Genomic DNA, 13,921 nt, shown 5'->3' on the forward strand with positions numbered 1-13,921 from the left:
CACAAGAGATATCTCCAAATTTTACCATTCTCCTCAAGCTCTGTAACCTACCACCTTCCTCCTCACTCAGAAAGGAACTGGAGGCCACTAGGGAGGGACCATGCAGTTGAGTCACTGTTCCTACCCACCAAAAGCGATCCCTCTTTTGCTCTGGAACCTGCTCCCTGCCCCACACCCCCTCAGGGTCTTCAGCTTCTTCTCTGGGGCTCTCAGCCCTTTGAATATCAATGTGCCTGCATGGGTCCCACCTTCCAAAAACAATTCCCTCAACCTGGTGTCTCCCTCCAGCCCTGAATCTGCCCTTCTCTTCCTGCAAGTAACTGTCCCCCGTTCCTCAATCCAATGGAAGATTATTCACTTTCCTTTACCTTATTTTCCCCTTTGCTTTTCCAGCTGTATCTCCTGCACACCATAAAATTTCTCAATATTCTTAGTCAGTATTCAAGACAATATTCTCATAGCAGGTATTCTGAATACATAAGAATTCTAAAGACAGAAGAGAAGTGCCACTTCCTTATATTATCAATTTTCAGTCAGTCTTTTCTCTAGATTCAATGATCTCAACTCCTTTAGCTCCTTTCCATAAATGGTAATATGCTAGATCAGCAAATTTACATTTTTTACACTAAGTTACTGTCACCTCAAATGGGATTTGTAATTGGCACTCATAAAAAATGAATTATTAATACCATTTCAATAGCTCTCCTTCCACATTCTGATTGCTGAAGTGTTTGTTGTTGTTTTTAAAAGAAGCTACTCACATTGCTACTCATTTGCAATTTGTGGTCATTCTGCCCCCTCCCAAGATCTTTATATGCCAAACCTTGGGTCATTCTAATTATTCTTCAATTTGTCAGCTTAATTAATTTGAAAGTAATCTGGGTTTTATTGGAGAATGTTAACGACAGTTCATGGATAATGTTAAAATGTTTTAAGAACAGTTTTAAAATAATTAGCAATTTGTCATTCCATAAGGCTAGACACACTAAATAAATTTGTTTTAAATTGTTATGATTATCTTTAAAAAACAAAATATCTTGAAGTAGTTGTCACAAGGCATTAATTAGCATATATAGGAATTATAAGATAAAATGTGAAATTAACAAGGCCAAGCAATTTTCAAAATTATCCTTTCAATTAGAAATGAAGTCTTTAGTGCTTAATTTTCATCTATCACCATCATTGCTATATAGTCCTTGTAATGAATTGTATTCGATTCTGGATCAATTGCAGCAGACAACATCTCTTCCATTTCCTCCTGAGAAAAGGGCTCACCTAGGAGGAACAAGAAAGGAAACTCATCATTTACAATCTTCCGATCTTTTTTTCTTTCTCTTTACACTAGCCGACTTAATTGCCATGGAATCCCGCCATCCCTCACTGTGTCGCTAGTGACTCTCCCTGGGGCCATAAAGCCAGCACATTATGGCAGTCCAGAGGGTCAAAGAGCAGCTGTTGTACCCCTGGCAAATTGTGGAGTTATTTTACCTTGCGATATCATAGTTCAAGCAACCCACAGAATCGATCTTTTCAGCCAAAACAGAAGGAAGACATGAAAACATCATTAAATAAGGTTGTTTATTTACTTAAACTATTAAAATTGCCAGAGGATTAACCTGAACTCACAGTTTTATAGGGGGTCTAATCACTATATTTAGTAAGGGTATGAAGAGAGGATTAAATGGTTGCTATGCAGAAATGCTGAAGAGCAGATAACTGTAACACTATCTTCCAACCAGGGTAGGCCAATTTAGTATCCAGCTGCGCCCAGTGACAGATACCACTCATCAGCCATTTCAAAACAGTCCTCCTTGTTATAGTTTGGCCCAGTATTGCTGTCAAATGAAACCAAAAGTTGGATAGAAAATCTGTGGGCTTTAGTCGGACTCAGATAACAGCTGAAGGCCATCTTGGATATTGGTTTCAAGATGAAAAGCAAACTCAGGAAGAACACTGGAAAGGCTGTCATCTATTTAAGACAGAACTTTGTCCTGATATTAAACAAAATACAGAAATACTCACATTGCCATCTTACCCCTACAGAGCCTTAATTCAAACAGGTAAATTACCAAGGCCTGAGGATTACATACCTTTTGAACGTAAGTTTCCTGCCACTACAAACAATGCTTTCTAAGGTAGAATTCAGTTAATAACACAAAAATTATTCAAGTGGGGATTTTGATGACACTGATGACTGCATCGGGGGGAATGTGCTGAGATCTTTTGAAATCATGCTTACATCCTAAAAGAGAATACCTAAAACGCCTAAAAAGACAAATTCTCAATCTTTCTTATACCTGGTTTTTAAATACTAAATCCACTGCCAATGAACTTTGATGAGCATCACATAAGTCCTTATAAGAATGCTAACAAGAGTGAGGTGGAGCTACAGCTCAGTGGTAGAGTGTGTGCTTAGCATTTATTGAGGTCCTGGGTTCAATCCTCAGTATCTCCATTAAAAAAAATTAATAATAAGTAAATAAAGCTAATTACCCTCCCCCAAAAAGGAAAAAAATTTACTTAAACAAACAAACAAACACTGAGCTATTGCGGGGAGGGGGAAAGGAATACTAACTACAAACATGTTTTGAGAGCTACTGTGTGCCAGGCACTGATCTAAGTACTTCTATGTATTAATGAAGGTTACTCTCCCAACCACCTCATGAGAGGTAAGAACTGTATCCCTACTTACACTTGAGGACACCAGCACCCAAAGAAAAAAGGCAGGCAGCCCCAGTCAGTGAGTGGTGGAATGGGGACCTGAACGCCATCAAGTCCATCTCAAAGTCCATGAACTCACCAACGACTCTGCTGCTTGGAACAAGGCCCTGTTCACAGTGAAATACAGACGGTGGTCATGGCTTTCTCGGGTAAGGAAAAGATATGCAGTATTTGATTAAGAAGGGGAGGAAAACAGCTTAATGATTAAAAGCACAAGCTTGGGCGGCAGAATGCCTGGGTTCAAACACTAAAGCGTCTCATTAGCTTTAAGATGCCGGCAAGTCACTTAACCTCTCTGTGTCTCAGTTTTCCTGTCTGTAAAATGGAGATGATACTAATACTACCTATCTTATAGGCTTGTTATGAGGATTAAAAGTGTTATTATTTGGCTGAGGTCTATCCTGATGGGGCTTTTTCTGTAGACCTACACATCATTGGCATGCCTCACAGAGTAAGTATGTGGTTTCCTTTACTCTCAGAACTACACGTTAGATCTGTGGGAAAGAACTACAAGACAGAGCTGCAAACTAAACTATGAAAAACCTAACAGTCAAACTTTTGATCTTAGGTATTGGCATATTCCAACAATCAGGACTGTTCTAGGGTATGACAGCTTAGGAGTAAATATGATTTGAACTTGATGCATGTTTAGAGGGTGTCTAAAATTCAGAACCAGGCAGATCCATCTCCTCTGATCCTAACTACAGTCCTAAAGTAAGCTGCTTGAGGAAATTTGACCCCAAAGTTTACAGGTGAGGAATTTCTGAAGTATGTTCATATTCCACTGGAGATCAAAGAAGCCCAACTAAAAGAATTGTGGACTGACTGACATGTCAAATGTGGATTGAGCAAAAAATCTTTTTGAAAGGGATATCTTGAAGATTATGACTAAAATATTGGAGAACTAAGGGGATGGACAGTGGAAGGAAGCAGAACACGTGAAATTCCTTAAAAATTTACTGACTTTAATTTTGCCTATGTTACACATAATTAAAAACCCCTTTACACATAAACAAAAATGTTATTATTTAAATAGCACTTAAAACATTGCCTGGCACACAGGCAGCAACATGTGCTTGTTTCAAAAAATTTTTGAGATCTTCCCTGCTGCCAAATACTATCTGACACAATACACACACCTGGACACATGTGGACTTCTATCTTGCAGGAACTTGATTCAGTGTGATTTATTACGTTCATCATAGAACACACACTCTCAAACTGATTAATATTCTGTGGATATTGTGGAAAGCTGCATTGGTCTCTGTATCCTCTAGCCTGTTTCTGATTCCCTAGTTCAGTAGTGGCATTTCCACAATACCCATCATCCAGGCCAAAGCCTTCCTACATTTGACTCAGCTCGCACCTTTGCCCCCTTGCACTCTGTTATTCTTCATGACCTGTGGATCCACTGTAGACAGTCCTATTATCTCAATCTCTTCTTTCTATTCCCATTGTCACTGCCAGATAAAGCCCTTATTAGGGTACCTTCAAAATGCTGAAATAGTCTCCTGATTAGTCTCCCCAGTCCAATCTCTTTCTTGCTCATCTAACAAACCCACCAGCACCAGACTAAGCTCCCACAATCCCTCTTACACCATGTGACTCATCTGCTCAAAACCCTACAATGCTTCTCCACTGCCCACAGGATGAGTTCTAAACCCCTGAGCCCAGGCCTCCACAACCTAGTCCCAGTAAATCTGCCTACGTTCATTTTCTACTGTTTGCCAACAAGACCCTCTGGGCTCTCTCTCCTCACAGGCTCCCGAAACATCATGCTCACTCCTCCCTCCCCGTTGTTGTTCGTACTTTTTGTCAGTCTCTGTCTCCCTCTCTTCAGCCCCTTCACCCATTCTACATTCATCTACTGACTCATTCATTAATTCAACAAACATTCGCTGAGACTTACTATGTGTGGAGGTGCCATAATGCGTAGGATTTTACTCCTGTTCTCAAAAACTCACCCATCAACTCCACTATCTTAAGAAATCTATTCTGTCTTCCCAGACCAAGCTTTCCAGGCTGGTCCAGCCCACACGGATCTCCTGATACAAGCTTTTTTCTACTGTCTTCTATTTTGAATTGTCTTATAAGTTAGTTCTATTTCCTCCAGTAAGATTATAATATTTTTGAGAAAGGGAGCAGATTTTAGTATCATTACCTCTCACTGCTCTTAGTATCCCTCACCTGCACACAGTAGGTGCATCATACTAACGACATTGAACTATTTTGGCCTTTTTAACTAAATTCATATCGCCTAATATAATCTAGGATTTACCTCCCTTAAATTAATCCTTAGGATTAAGAAGCCAATGCTTTAAAAGTCATAATATTCTCATCAAAGTTAATCCCTAAGATAATTTTAACAACGTCATGAGTTCCTTACTCTCACTTCCTGTATTCTCACCTAATGATGGATCAAGTCAAAATGGTCAAACTAGCGGCACATGGAAATGCTGTCTTAGTCTTCCCTACTCAAAATTACTTGCACTTCTGATTCTGTCTCAAGTGATTAGCAACTCTGAATCATTCAGGATTCATCTGTGAACTACTGAACTGAACAGAGACAGAACTCTAACTTTATATGGGAAGAGGGGAGGTGATCAATATGAGAATGGTTTCAAGGGAATGTCCATTGGGCTACTGACATTCAGGAAAAACAAATTTGCACATCAGCCTAGGAAAAGAGAATACCTAAAGGAAATATGTTGGCATATATAGGTGTACAGGTACTACGTATAATTTGTGTGTGTGTGTGTGTGTGTGTGTACACAGTTCAAGTACAAAGCAAATGGTACCATTAGCATAAAAAACTGAAACATTTTATGTGAATTCATATTCATTTGAGGCTGTATTATCCCTAACTTCACCAACTGAAAAGTTCTTCAAAGAAGGAATTTTGATAGACTCCTGAATCTTCAATCTAGTAACACACACTGACTTATAGTAATTGATAGCTCATGTTTTCCAGGTGGCATACCTTTCACTCTGGAAACACCCCATAAGGGAATAGAATGACTTCAATTTACAGAAGTATCATTATACTTTACAAAATCCTATAAGGCAATAATCCATCTCCCCTTAACCTACTGTTTGTCCACTTTTCCCCCCATGAAACAGAAACCACCCCAAAACCAAAATAATAATAGTAAATGACTCCTTTTAACTGGAATGATGGATTTTAAAGTATCCCCTAGAATTTCTGCATAACTGTTTTTAAATTATTAATCACTTTAAAAAGTCACTGCTATAAGTAGTAAATCACTGTCACCTTCTTCAGTCATATACTTGATCAGTTCTTCCTTAGAAAGAAACCCACGTTTAGCTGGATCTAATACCTAGGGGGAAAGGAAAGATAGAAATTATATTTTTATTTAGTGAATAAAATCTACTTAATGAATTTTTCATATAAATATAAATATATGTAAAATCTGGAGCTTACATACCTCAAAAGCTCGAAGAAGGATATCTTCTGGAATTGGTCTGTATCTAATTATGCAATAAAAGGATTAAATCTCACAGTACTTAGCTCAGTCTACATAACAAATGATCACATTTTTTAAAAGCTGCTAACATTCTAGGATAATGATACTTCCCTCACTGAAATATTTTTGGTTTTCTAGATAATAAAGTTAAAAGCACTCCCCACCCACAGGGAATACTCAGTTAAAAATCACTGGCATGCTTGATGTTATCTATTAGCTTTTTTCATCATTCTGGAAATCAGTTTATTTGGAAATAAAATTTCTACAGTAAACCAATTATGGTAAGCTAATGCTACACTTTCTCTAGAAAAATAATTAGAGTTAATTCTTATTTATCATCGATAATTCAAAACAGAAAATGATAAGAATGTTGATTTATGCTTTTTGTAGCTTATTTGCCCTTTAATTACACTTTGCTTATTAGATTAATATTGAAGTGGTTGATATTTCTGAGAACATACCAACCAGCAGTTCAGAAGTGTAGAGAAAAATTAGAAGGAAGTTATCCAAAGATAAACATTGGCTGCATATAACATACAAAGTGAAAAAGACAAGTATTTTGAAATTAATGTGATTCTAATCATTACTTTACCTTAACAATTGCATTTACATTCTTACCTTCTTTCCAGTAGAACTTCAGTCATCACTGGAAGAAATTTTTCATACCGAATGTATCCAGTGGGTTCTTCTTCCTCTACCTAAACATTCAACAGATAACAGCCACTTATTCATTCAACAAATGTATTGAGCAACTACTTTTTCCAAGCACTGTGCCAAGTGCTGGGCATTTGATAACGAGCATAATTGGGCATGGTCCCTGCTCATAGAGTTTATATTCTGGTAGTGGATTCATATAGTAATTCAAAAAACAACAAAGCTGAATGCCTAATTCTAAGTTTATGTAAGCACACTAAAGTAAAGGAGCAGGGGTCTACTAGAGCACAGAATAAAGGAAACTTCTACGCCAGATCATCAGGAAAGGCATTCTTGAGGAAATCACACTCGAGTTGATTTCTAAAGGATGAGTAGAAGGCAATTAGACAAAGACAGCAGTGAAGACACTCCCAATAAGATGAAAATGCGTGCTCTGAGAGCCTGCTGGAGGGTCTTAGAGGCCAGGATGCTGGAGAATAGAGAGCAAAGAGGAGAATGTTTTCAGATGAGGCTGGAGAGAGAAACAGGGACCAGGCCGTGCAGGGCATTATCATCCATGAAAGTGACTTTGGTTGTTATCCTAAGACCAATGGGAAATCACTGAAGGTCTCATAGATGTGTGTCTGAAAGATCACACTGGTTGTGGGTGAGGCGACTTCCACAGTAGTCTAAGCAGGTAAGATAAAGGCTTGGATTGGAGGGGTGGTCATGGAGAGAGAAGTGGATGGTTACAGGAAATATTTAAGAAGTAAAACCAGTCACACTTGGTTGCTGCATCTATTATGGGCAAGGATAAGAAAAAAAGAGGAGTCAAGGACAACTCTCCGGATTCTGACTTGCACAAATGCAATGCAGTGATGCTTTTCCCTGAGATAAGGAGCACTGGATAAGAAACCAGGTTAGGGGACCAATCATTAGCTTGAGGACCAAAATACATATCAAATCATTGTAATATTTATTAAGTAACTAGGTGGTCTGTGGAACATTGTTATACCACCACTAATTAAGAGAAGACTACACCTCAGAAAGAATCTTTGGTCCCTAGCACTGTTAGATGAGAGTAAGAAAGACTCATGCCTGTAAGGTTCACCTTTGATGGGATGGCTGAACAATACGCTATTGATTTTAACTTTCATGTCAGGCTATTTATGAGGAGCTGTAAATTTTCCACTCCCTTTCAAAAATCCTATTAAGAGGCTCACATATCCCAATTCAACAGTGGAGATTTTAAAAGATTTATTCTTTGAGCAAAAGGTAAGAAATCTATAGGTTGCTGCTAAGTGGAACACACTGTCATCAAATGACAACTATTTTTTAATGTTTATACTAGGTTCTCACCCAGTATGAGTGGAGCCCTTGGACTCTACTGTCAGCAAAAAATGTCATCCACATAATGACAGAATGATGCGTTTCAGAATTTCTGAGCCCATCAATACATGAACAATGGTTTTCAGCTGCCTTTAAATCCAAGACAAGCATTTTGCAAATTAATGTTCATATGGCTCTGATGTGCTTGAGTAGCACTCTGTAACTCCCAACTCCAGGAGCCTCTTAAAAATAAAATGTCAATCTCATAAGACTGCCTTCAGAAGGATAATTTTTAAATTAAAAGGTTGAGTTTCTATTCTGATTAGTCCAGAAACCTGCTCCAGAAGCCAGAGCAATGGTTTGATTCCCCTTCCTGCCACCCCCAACAAACTACTGCAGAGCAAACAGTTTTGACCTTGGAAATCAAAACTCCTCTTATTTTATGAGCATCCTCTTCAATCTACAAACTGTTTTTCGTTTTTTCAAAGGGAGTTTAACCCTACAGCACTCTCCCCATCATGTGAGAATTCACAAACACACATACATATGTGCCTCAAAATTCCTACCCCTTCACTCCCCCCCCCCAACACACACACAACTTCCACAAGCCTCTGGTACTCTGAACATAGGTGAAAACTCTGCAGATCATTCTGGCAGATCTGACAGATCTGACAGATCTGTGTAGTGCCAAAACTGCACAAAAGCAGTGAGTTAAAGCAGATCGCCAATGAATCAGGACAGAAGAATAGACATACATTTTCCTTAACTTTTTTTTTTTTAAAAAGAGGGATAATGAACAAACAGAGGGCTTGTGGTTAAAAAGTAAGAAGAAAAATATCTAAGTCCATCTTTAACTTGGGCGGGTCGTGAAAATCTATGACCCAACACTGTCCTCTAGAGGCCACATCTAATGCATTCTTTAGTATTAAAAGATGTATAAGCAATGGCATAAAAACAATATAATATGATATTTCTAAATACACCATTAGTGAACTGTATAATATATACCAGACACTAGATTATTTAAAATTGTATATTATTTAAATAAATCTATTTTAGAATAGTTTTAGATTTACAGAAAAGTTACAAAGCTAGTAGAGTTCCTATATACCCCACTTCCTCCAGTTTCCTCTAATTGTTAACCCTTACATGACTGTGGTACAACTATAGTTGGCTCATTGTCACAACTAATGAACCAATACTGATACAGTAGTACTCACTAAACTCCATGCTTTATTTGGATTCCATTGATTTTTATAAAAGGTATTTTGAAAATATGGTATATCGCTCTATCATAAAAGAGAAACAATAGGCAGAGGGTAGAATACCACTTCTGGCAATCTGGAAATGGGTGGCGGGAGTGGAGGATATGAGATGGTTCTATTATTTCTGGTGCAGGACAAACTAGTTAGCTTTATGAGGCCGTAAGTAAGATAGGACAAAAACACTACTTTCTAGAAATGTTATGCAATGATGGCTTAATGAATCTTTACATCACATATTAAAACTCCTTTAAGACTTAATAGAAATAAATCCAACATTAAAACCATACTTTATAGTATATTATATATGTGTATATATATACACACACATATACATATATAGGTATAGAGAGAGATATCAGTTGAGTTGCATTCCCCCAAAATTCATATGTTGGAGTCCTAACCCCTAGTACCTCAAAATGTGACTTAATGGGAGAGAAAGTATTTACCAAGGTAATCAAGTTAAAATGAGGTCATCAGAGTGGGCCCTAATCCAATATGACTGGTGTCTTTATGAAAAGGAGATATTTGGACACACAGACACGCACTCAGGGAGAACGCTGTGTGAACATAAAGACAAGTCATCTACGAGCCAAGGACAAAGGCATGGAACAGATCCTTCCCTCATAGCTAACAAAAGGAACCAACCCTGCCAATACCTTGATTCTGTACTTCTGACCTCCAGAACTATGAGACAATAAATTTCTGCTGTTTAAGCACTGTTTATTGTACTTTGTTATAACAGCTCTAGCAAACTATTTTATACACACACACACACACACACACACACACACACGTATATGTATATATATGCATGTGTATATAGTCTAAATATGTATGGTACATTTTAATCCAAATACTTTGAATCACTATCATGAAGCATAAGTCCCTACACTTATCAATGGGAGATTAGGAAAGCAGATATTCAAAATTCAGAACTTATTTTACAGAGTTGACAGAATATGATGTAGCCAGACCTACTTTCTCCAGGAGAAAATGCAATTAACGAACTTATAGTGAAATAAATTCAAGAAACATTCCCTAAATTATAGCAGACATGTTTGAAAAGACTAGCATTGCCATTTCTTCACTTGGAGCAAAGTCATACTGAAAAAATCCATTTGACTTCTGTACTAGTTAGGTTCTTTAAAAAAGAAAAAAGGATGTTGTCTTCCCATAGGAAAATATATTCACCATGTTAGACCAAGGATAGTTTAAAATACTCTGATTAAAACTCATCTCCCAGCATCCACATTTGTAATATGGGGAGGACAGTAATAACTACCTTACATGGTTGTTGTGAAGGTTACATGAGATCTAACATAAAGGTGTTTGTGAACCTTGAATTATTATAATTATTATTGTTATCAATAGTATGCATACTTCTGGCTCTATATCATGCAATGACACTTCGTCCTAAAAAAATCCATCTCTGGTGCTAAAATTCTTGACACATCCTCCTTTCTCCACCATATGGACCTGTTTTTGCAGAAGTCTGATCATGTCTCATAGCTGTAAAATGCCACATGGAATGTGGCGAGAGTGTATTAAATTACTAGGCTATCTAAGACCTTATCCCTTGCCCCTGGACCCCCACCTAGAGGACGGGGTAGTGGATTAGCAGCAGTGATGCCTCCACTTCTCCTATTGCCCTCATGCCTCTTTGCACCGATAGGAGAGGGAGAGGGACAGCCACCAAATGCCTCCCTCCTCTTCAAAAGACAAAGACAAACAAACCAAATGTGTCCTGTTACTATAAACATGAATGAGACCAAGTAAGTTATAACCTAGTTTGTTTCATCTAAGGGAAAGGTTAATGTGCCGAAAATAAGGTAATAATTAGAAAGCAACCTTGGCAGCATTTACGAATGCAAAGGAAATAAAACCTCTTTGCAGGATGATCCTCTGGCTTAGGTGTCAATTATCATTTATAGAGAATTCACCTTAACAGTGTGCCAGCAGATGTTCGCCTGGAAGACCTTATATACCTGGCTTCTCCTTCTCCAAAGAACTACAGCGGAGTAGGCCACCTGAAGAAATAGCACTGCTTCCTTGGCACACAAAGAGGCCCCCCTCCACAAGGCTAGCGCTGTGCCTTCAGACATTCCATAGTCTCTCTGCATCCTCTTCCTCAATATGGAGTGGTCTCAACATATATGTAAATACTGTGGGGTTTTTTTTTAAACAACATTTCTCTAAGACTCAAAGCATGAGGCAAATACTGTTTCTTACTCTATTTCAGTAAAAGTCAATATTTTTTAAACCAGTCCTTTTAAAAAATATTTTATTTGTCATTATATTATTTAATTATTTTATTTTGTGGGAGTAGGTGGATATAATTAGATTTATTTATTTTTAGAGGAGGTACTGGGGATTAAACCCATGCTAAGCATGCACTCTACCACTGAGTTATACCCTCCCCTCAAAGTCAATTTTCTTGATCTGTTTTGCATCTGAGGAAATTTGGGCACAGGGAGGTAAAGTGCCTGTCTTGGTCCTCAAAGTTGGTCAGGTGTTCTGATGGGATCACAGCCCAGAGTTCTTTCTCCCCACAGTGAAATCATCAGGCCATCTCTTTTCTCATTAAAGCATTATTTATTTTAATGCTGAACTCACAGGATGGGTGCAATAAAACACAGCAATATTTCATTTCTCCCCAGTGATATAACAATCAGTCAATAAATTGAACTATTTCATGCTTCACAAATCAAGATAATACCAGTAGTTAAGATGGTTTATAAAGCACCTACATTTCATCTAGTTCCAGGTCACCAAACAAGATATACATATGAATTTTTTAAACTACTTGTAGTAAAAAATATAAAAACCATGAGATATTTCAAGTTAGAATTGAACACCACACATACAAACTGACATAAATCATGTTTCAAAACTGAAACATGAATACAATTTTTAAAAATATTTCTCTACTTTGGGTAGAATAAAACAAAAAAATTCACTGGCATTTCCCAAAAATATTATCTTTACAAAGGAAAAATCTTAGACCTACCTACTTAAGAAAAAGTTTTACTCCAAACATTCTAGATGTGCTTGTGAAAAATTAGGCTATATAATTCTTTGGGGTTATAAGTCCCTTTCTTACTACTGGAAGTATCAAAAAAAGAATGAATCACCTTTTGGCTGGACCATGGGAGAGTCTAAGAATCAACAAGTGACTAAACCATGTAATCAAAAAGAGTCCCTTCCAACTGTGACTTTCTACAACTTGAAGTGATGGGGGAGTCAGTGGCTGTTAAGCCGTTAACTTCCCCTTTATCCTCTGGGATGGGGGTGGCGGGTAAGGGGCTCCAGCTGCACTAATTGTTTCACACCCTTCAGTTTCAGTTTCTCTCCGCCTAGGCACTGAGTGTTCCTCCCTAACTCCAGTACAGCCCTCTCCTATTTGACAGAGGCAGTAAGTGTTGAAGCAATGGTCCCCACTAAGGTACTCTTATTCCCATTTATACCAAAAGCAATAGCATAAAACTATGTTGCAATAAGTCTGGAGGAAAAGGTCTATCCTGGGTTGAGATTTGGTTAAGATTTGGTTAGCACAATAAATATCTGAATATTGTATAACATTTATTAGATCCACTGATATGTTTTAAATCACACTTATAACAACATGTTAATTTAAAAACTATCACTATTTTTATATTTTATAAAGTAATTTTATTCAAACTCTCAGTGTATCTTCAACAACACACTTTCAATTTCTAAGAGTTTGACTATTTTAGATGCTTCGTGTAAGTGGACACATGAAGTATTTATCTTTCTTGTGACTACCATTTTCACATAGCATAATATATTCAAGGTTCATCCATGTTGCAGTGTGACAGAATCTTCTTCTTAAAATGTTAGTTTTTAAATATTAGATAACAGTATGGAAAAATTATTTTGATGGAATATTGAAAAAGGTAAAATATTCTGGTTGTGTTTGAGTGATTGATGGATACAAGAGAGATCACTCCCCTACCATTTTCTTGTCCAATTTTAATCAGCATGTATTTTTGAAATAATGAAATCTTTGTAATAACATGGAAAATGTTTGTGGTATAATTAGGGGGGAAAAAGCAAAGTTCAGAATTATACATACTGAATTGAACCATAAGATTACTGTCATGTTAAAAACATGTACAGGAAAATAATACAGAAGGAAGTGCACTAAAACACAATGATGATTATATTAAGGTGATGGATTGTGGGCATGGCCAACATAGCAGAGTAGGAAGACCCTTAGCTCACATCTTCCCACAGGCACACCAAAATTACAACTACTTACAAAGCAACTCACTATGAAAATGACCTGAAGACTAGCAGAAAAGATTTTCTACAACTATAGATAAAAAGAAGGAACCACAGCAAGACAGGTAGGAGGGGCAGAGATGTGGTATTGTCAGGGCTCACACCCCCAGACAGGCAGCCCACAAACAGAAGGATAATCACAATTGCAGAGGTTCTCCCCAGGGAGTAAGGGGGCAGAGCCCCACA

General features: G+C 37.6%; 1 protein-coding gene and 1 non-coding gene across 4 annotated transcripts in view; one reads left to right on the forward strand and one right to left on the reverse strand.

The window, feature by feature from the left end:
* Positions 1-862: 862 nt before the first annotated feature.
* The window catches only part of DRC8 (dynein regulatory complex subunit 8), a 67,390-nt gene continuing 54,331 nt past the window's right edge, over positions 863-13,921 (reverse strand). For 2 of the 3 annotated variants that reach the window (XM_010973556.3, XM_074351723.1), the window contains 4 exons: positions 6,825-6,904; positions 6,168-6,210; positions 5,993-6,059; positions 863-1,275 (listed from right to left, as the gene is read on the reverse strand). In XM_010973556.3, the coding sequence (XP_010971858.1) occupies positions 1,160-1,275; positions 5,993-6,059; positions 6,168-6,210; positions 6,825-6,904 (306 nt within the window). In that variant the 3' untranslated portion in view covers positions 863-1,159. The remainder of the gene's footprint in view (positions 1,276-5,992; positions 6,060-6,167; positions 6,211-6,824; positions 6,905-13,921) is intronic. The other variant, XM_045509456.2, reaches the window with a different exon arrangement.
* LOC123614022 (small nucleolar RNA SNORA18) lies at positions 3,110-3,241 on the forward strand. Its single transcript, XR_006721490.1, has one exon. It is a non-coding gene; the product is annotated as a small nucleolar RNA SNORA18 (small nucleolar RNA).

The sequence above is a fragment of the Camelus bactrianus genome, chromosome 23 (assembly GCF_048773025.1).
Source record: "Camelus bactrianus isolate YW-2024 breed Bactrian camel chromosome 23, ASM4877302v1, whole genome shotgun sequence".
In the NCBI taxonomy this organism is placed as follows: Eukaryota; Metazoa; Chordata; class Mammalia; order Artiodactyla; family Camelidae; genus Camelus; species Camelus bactrianus.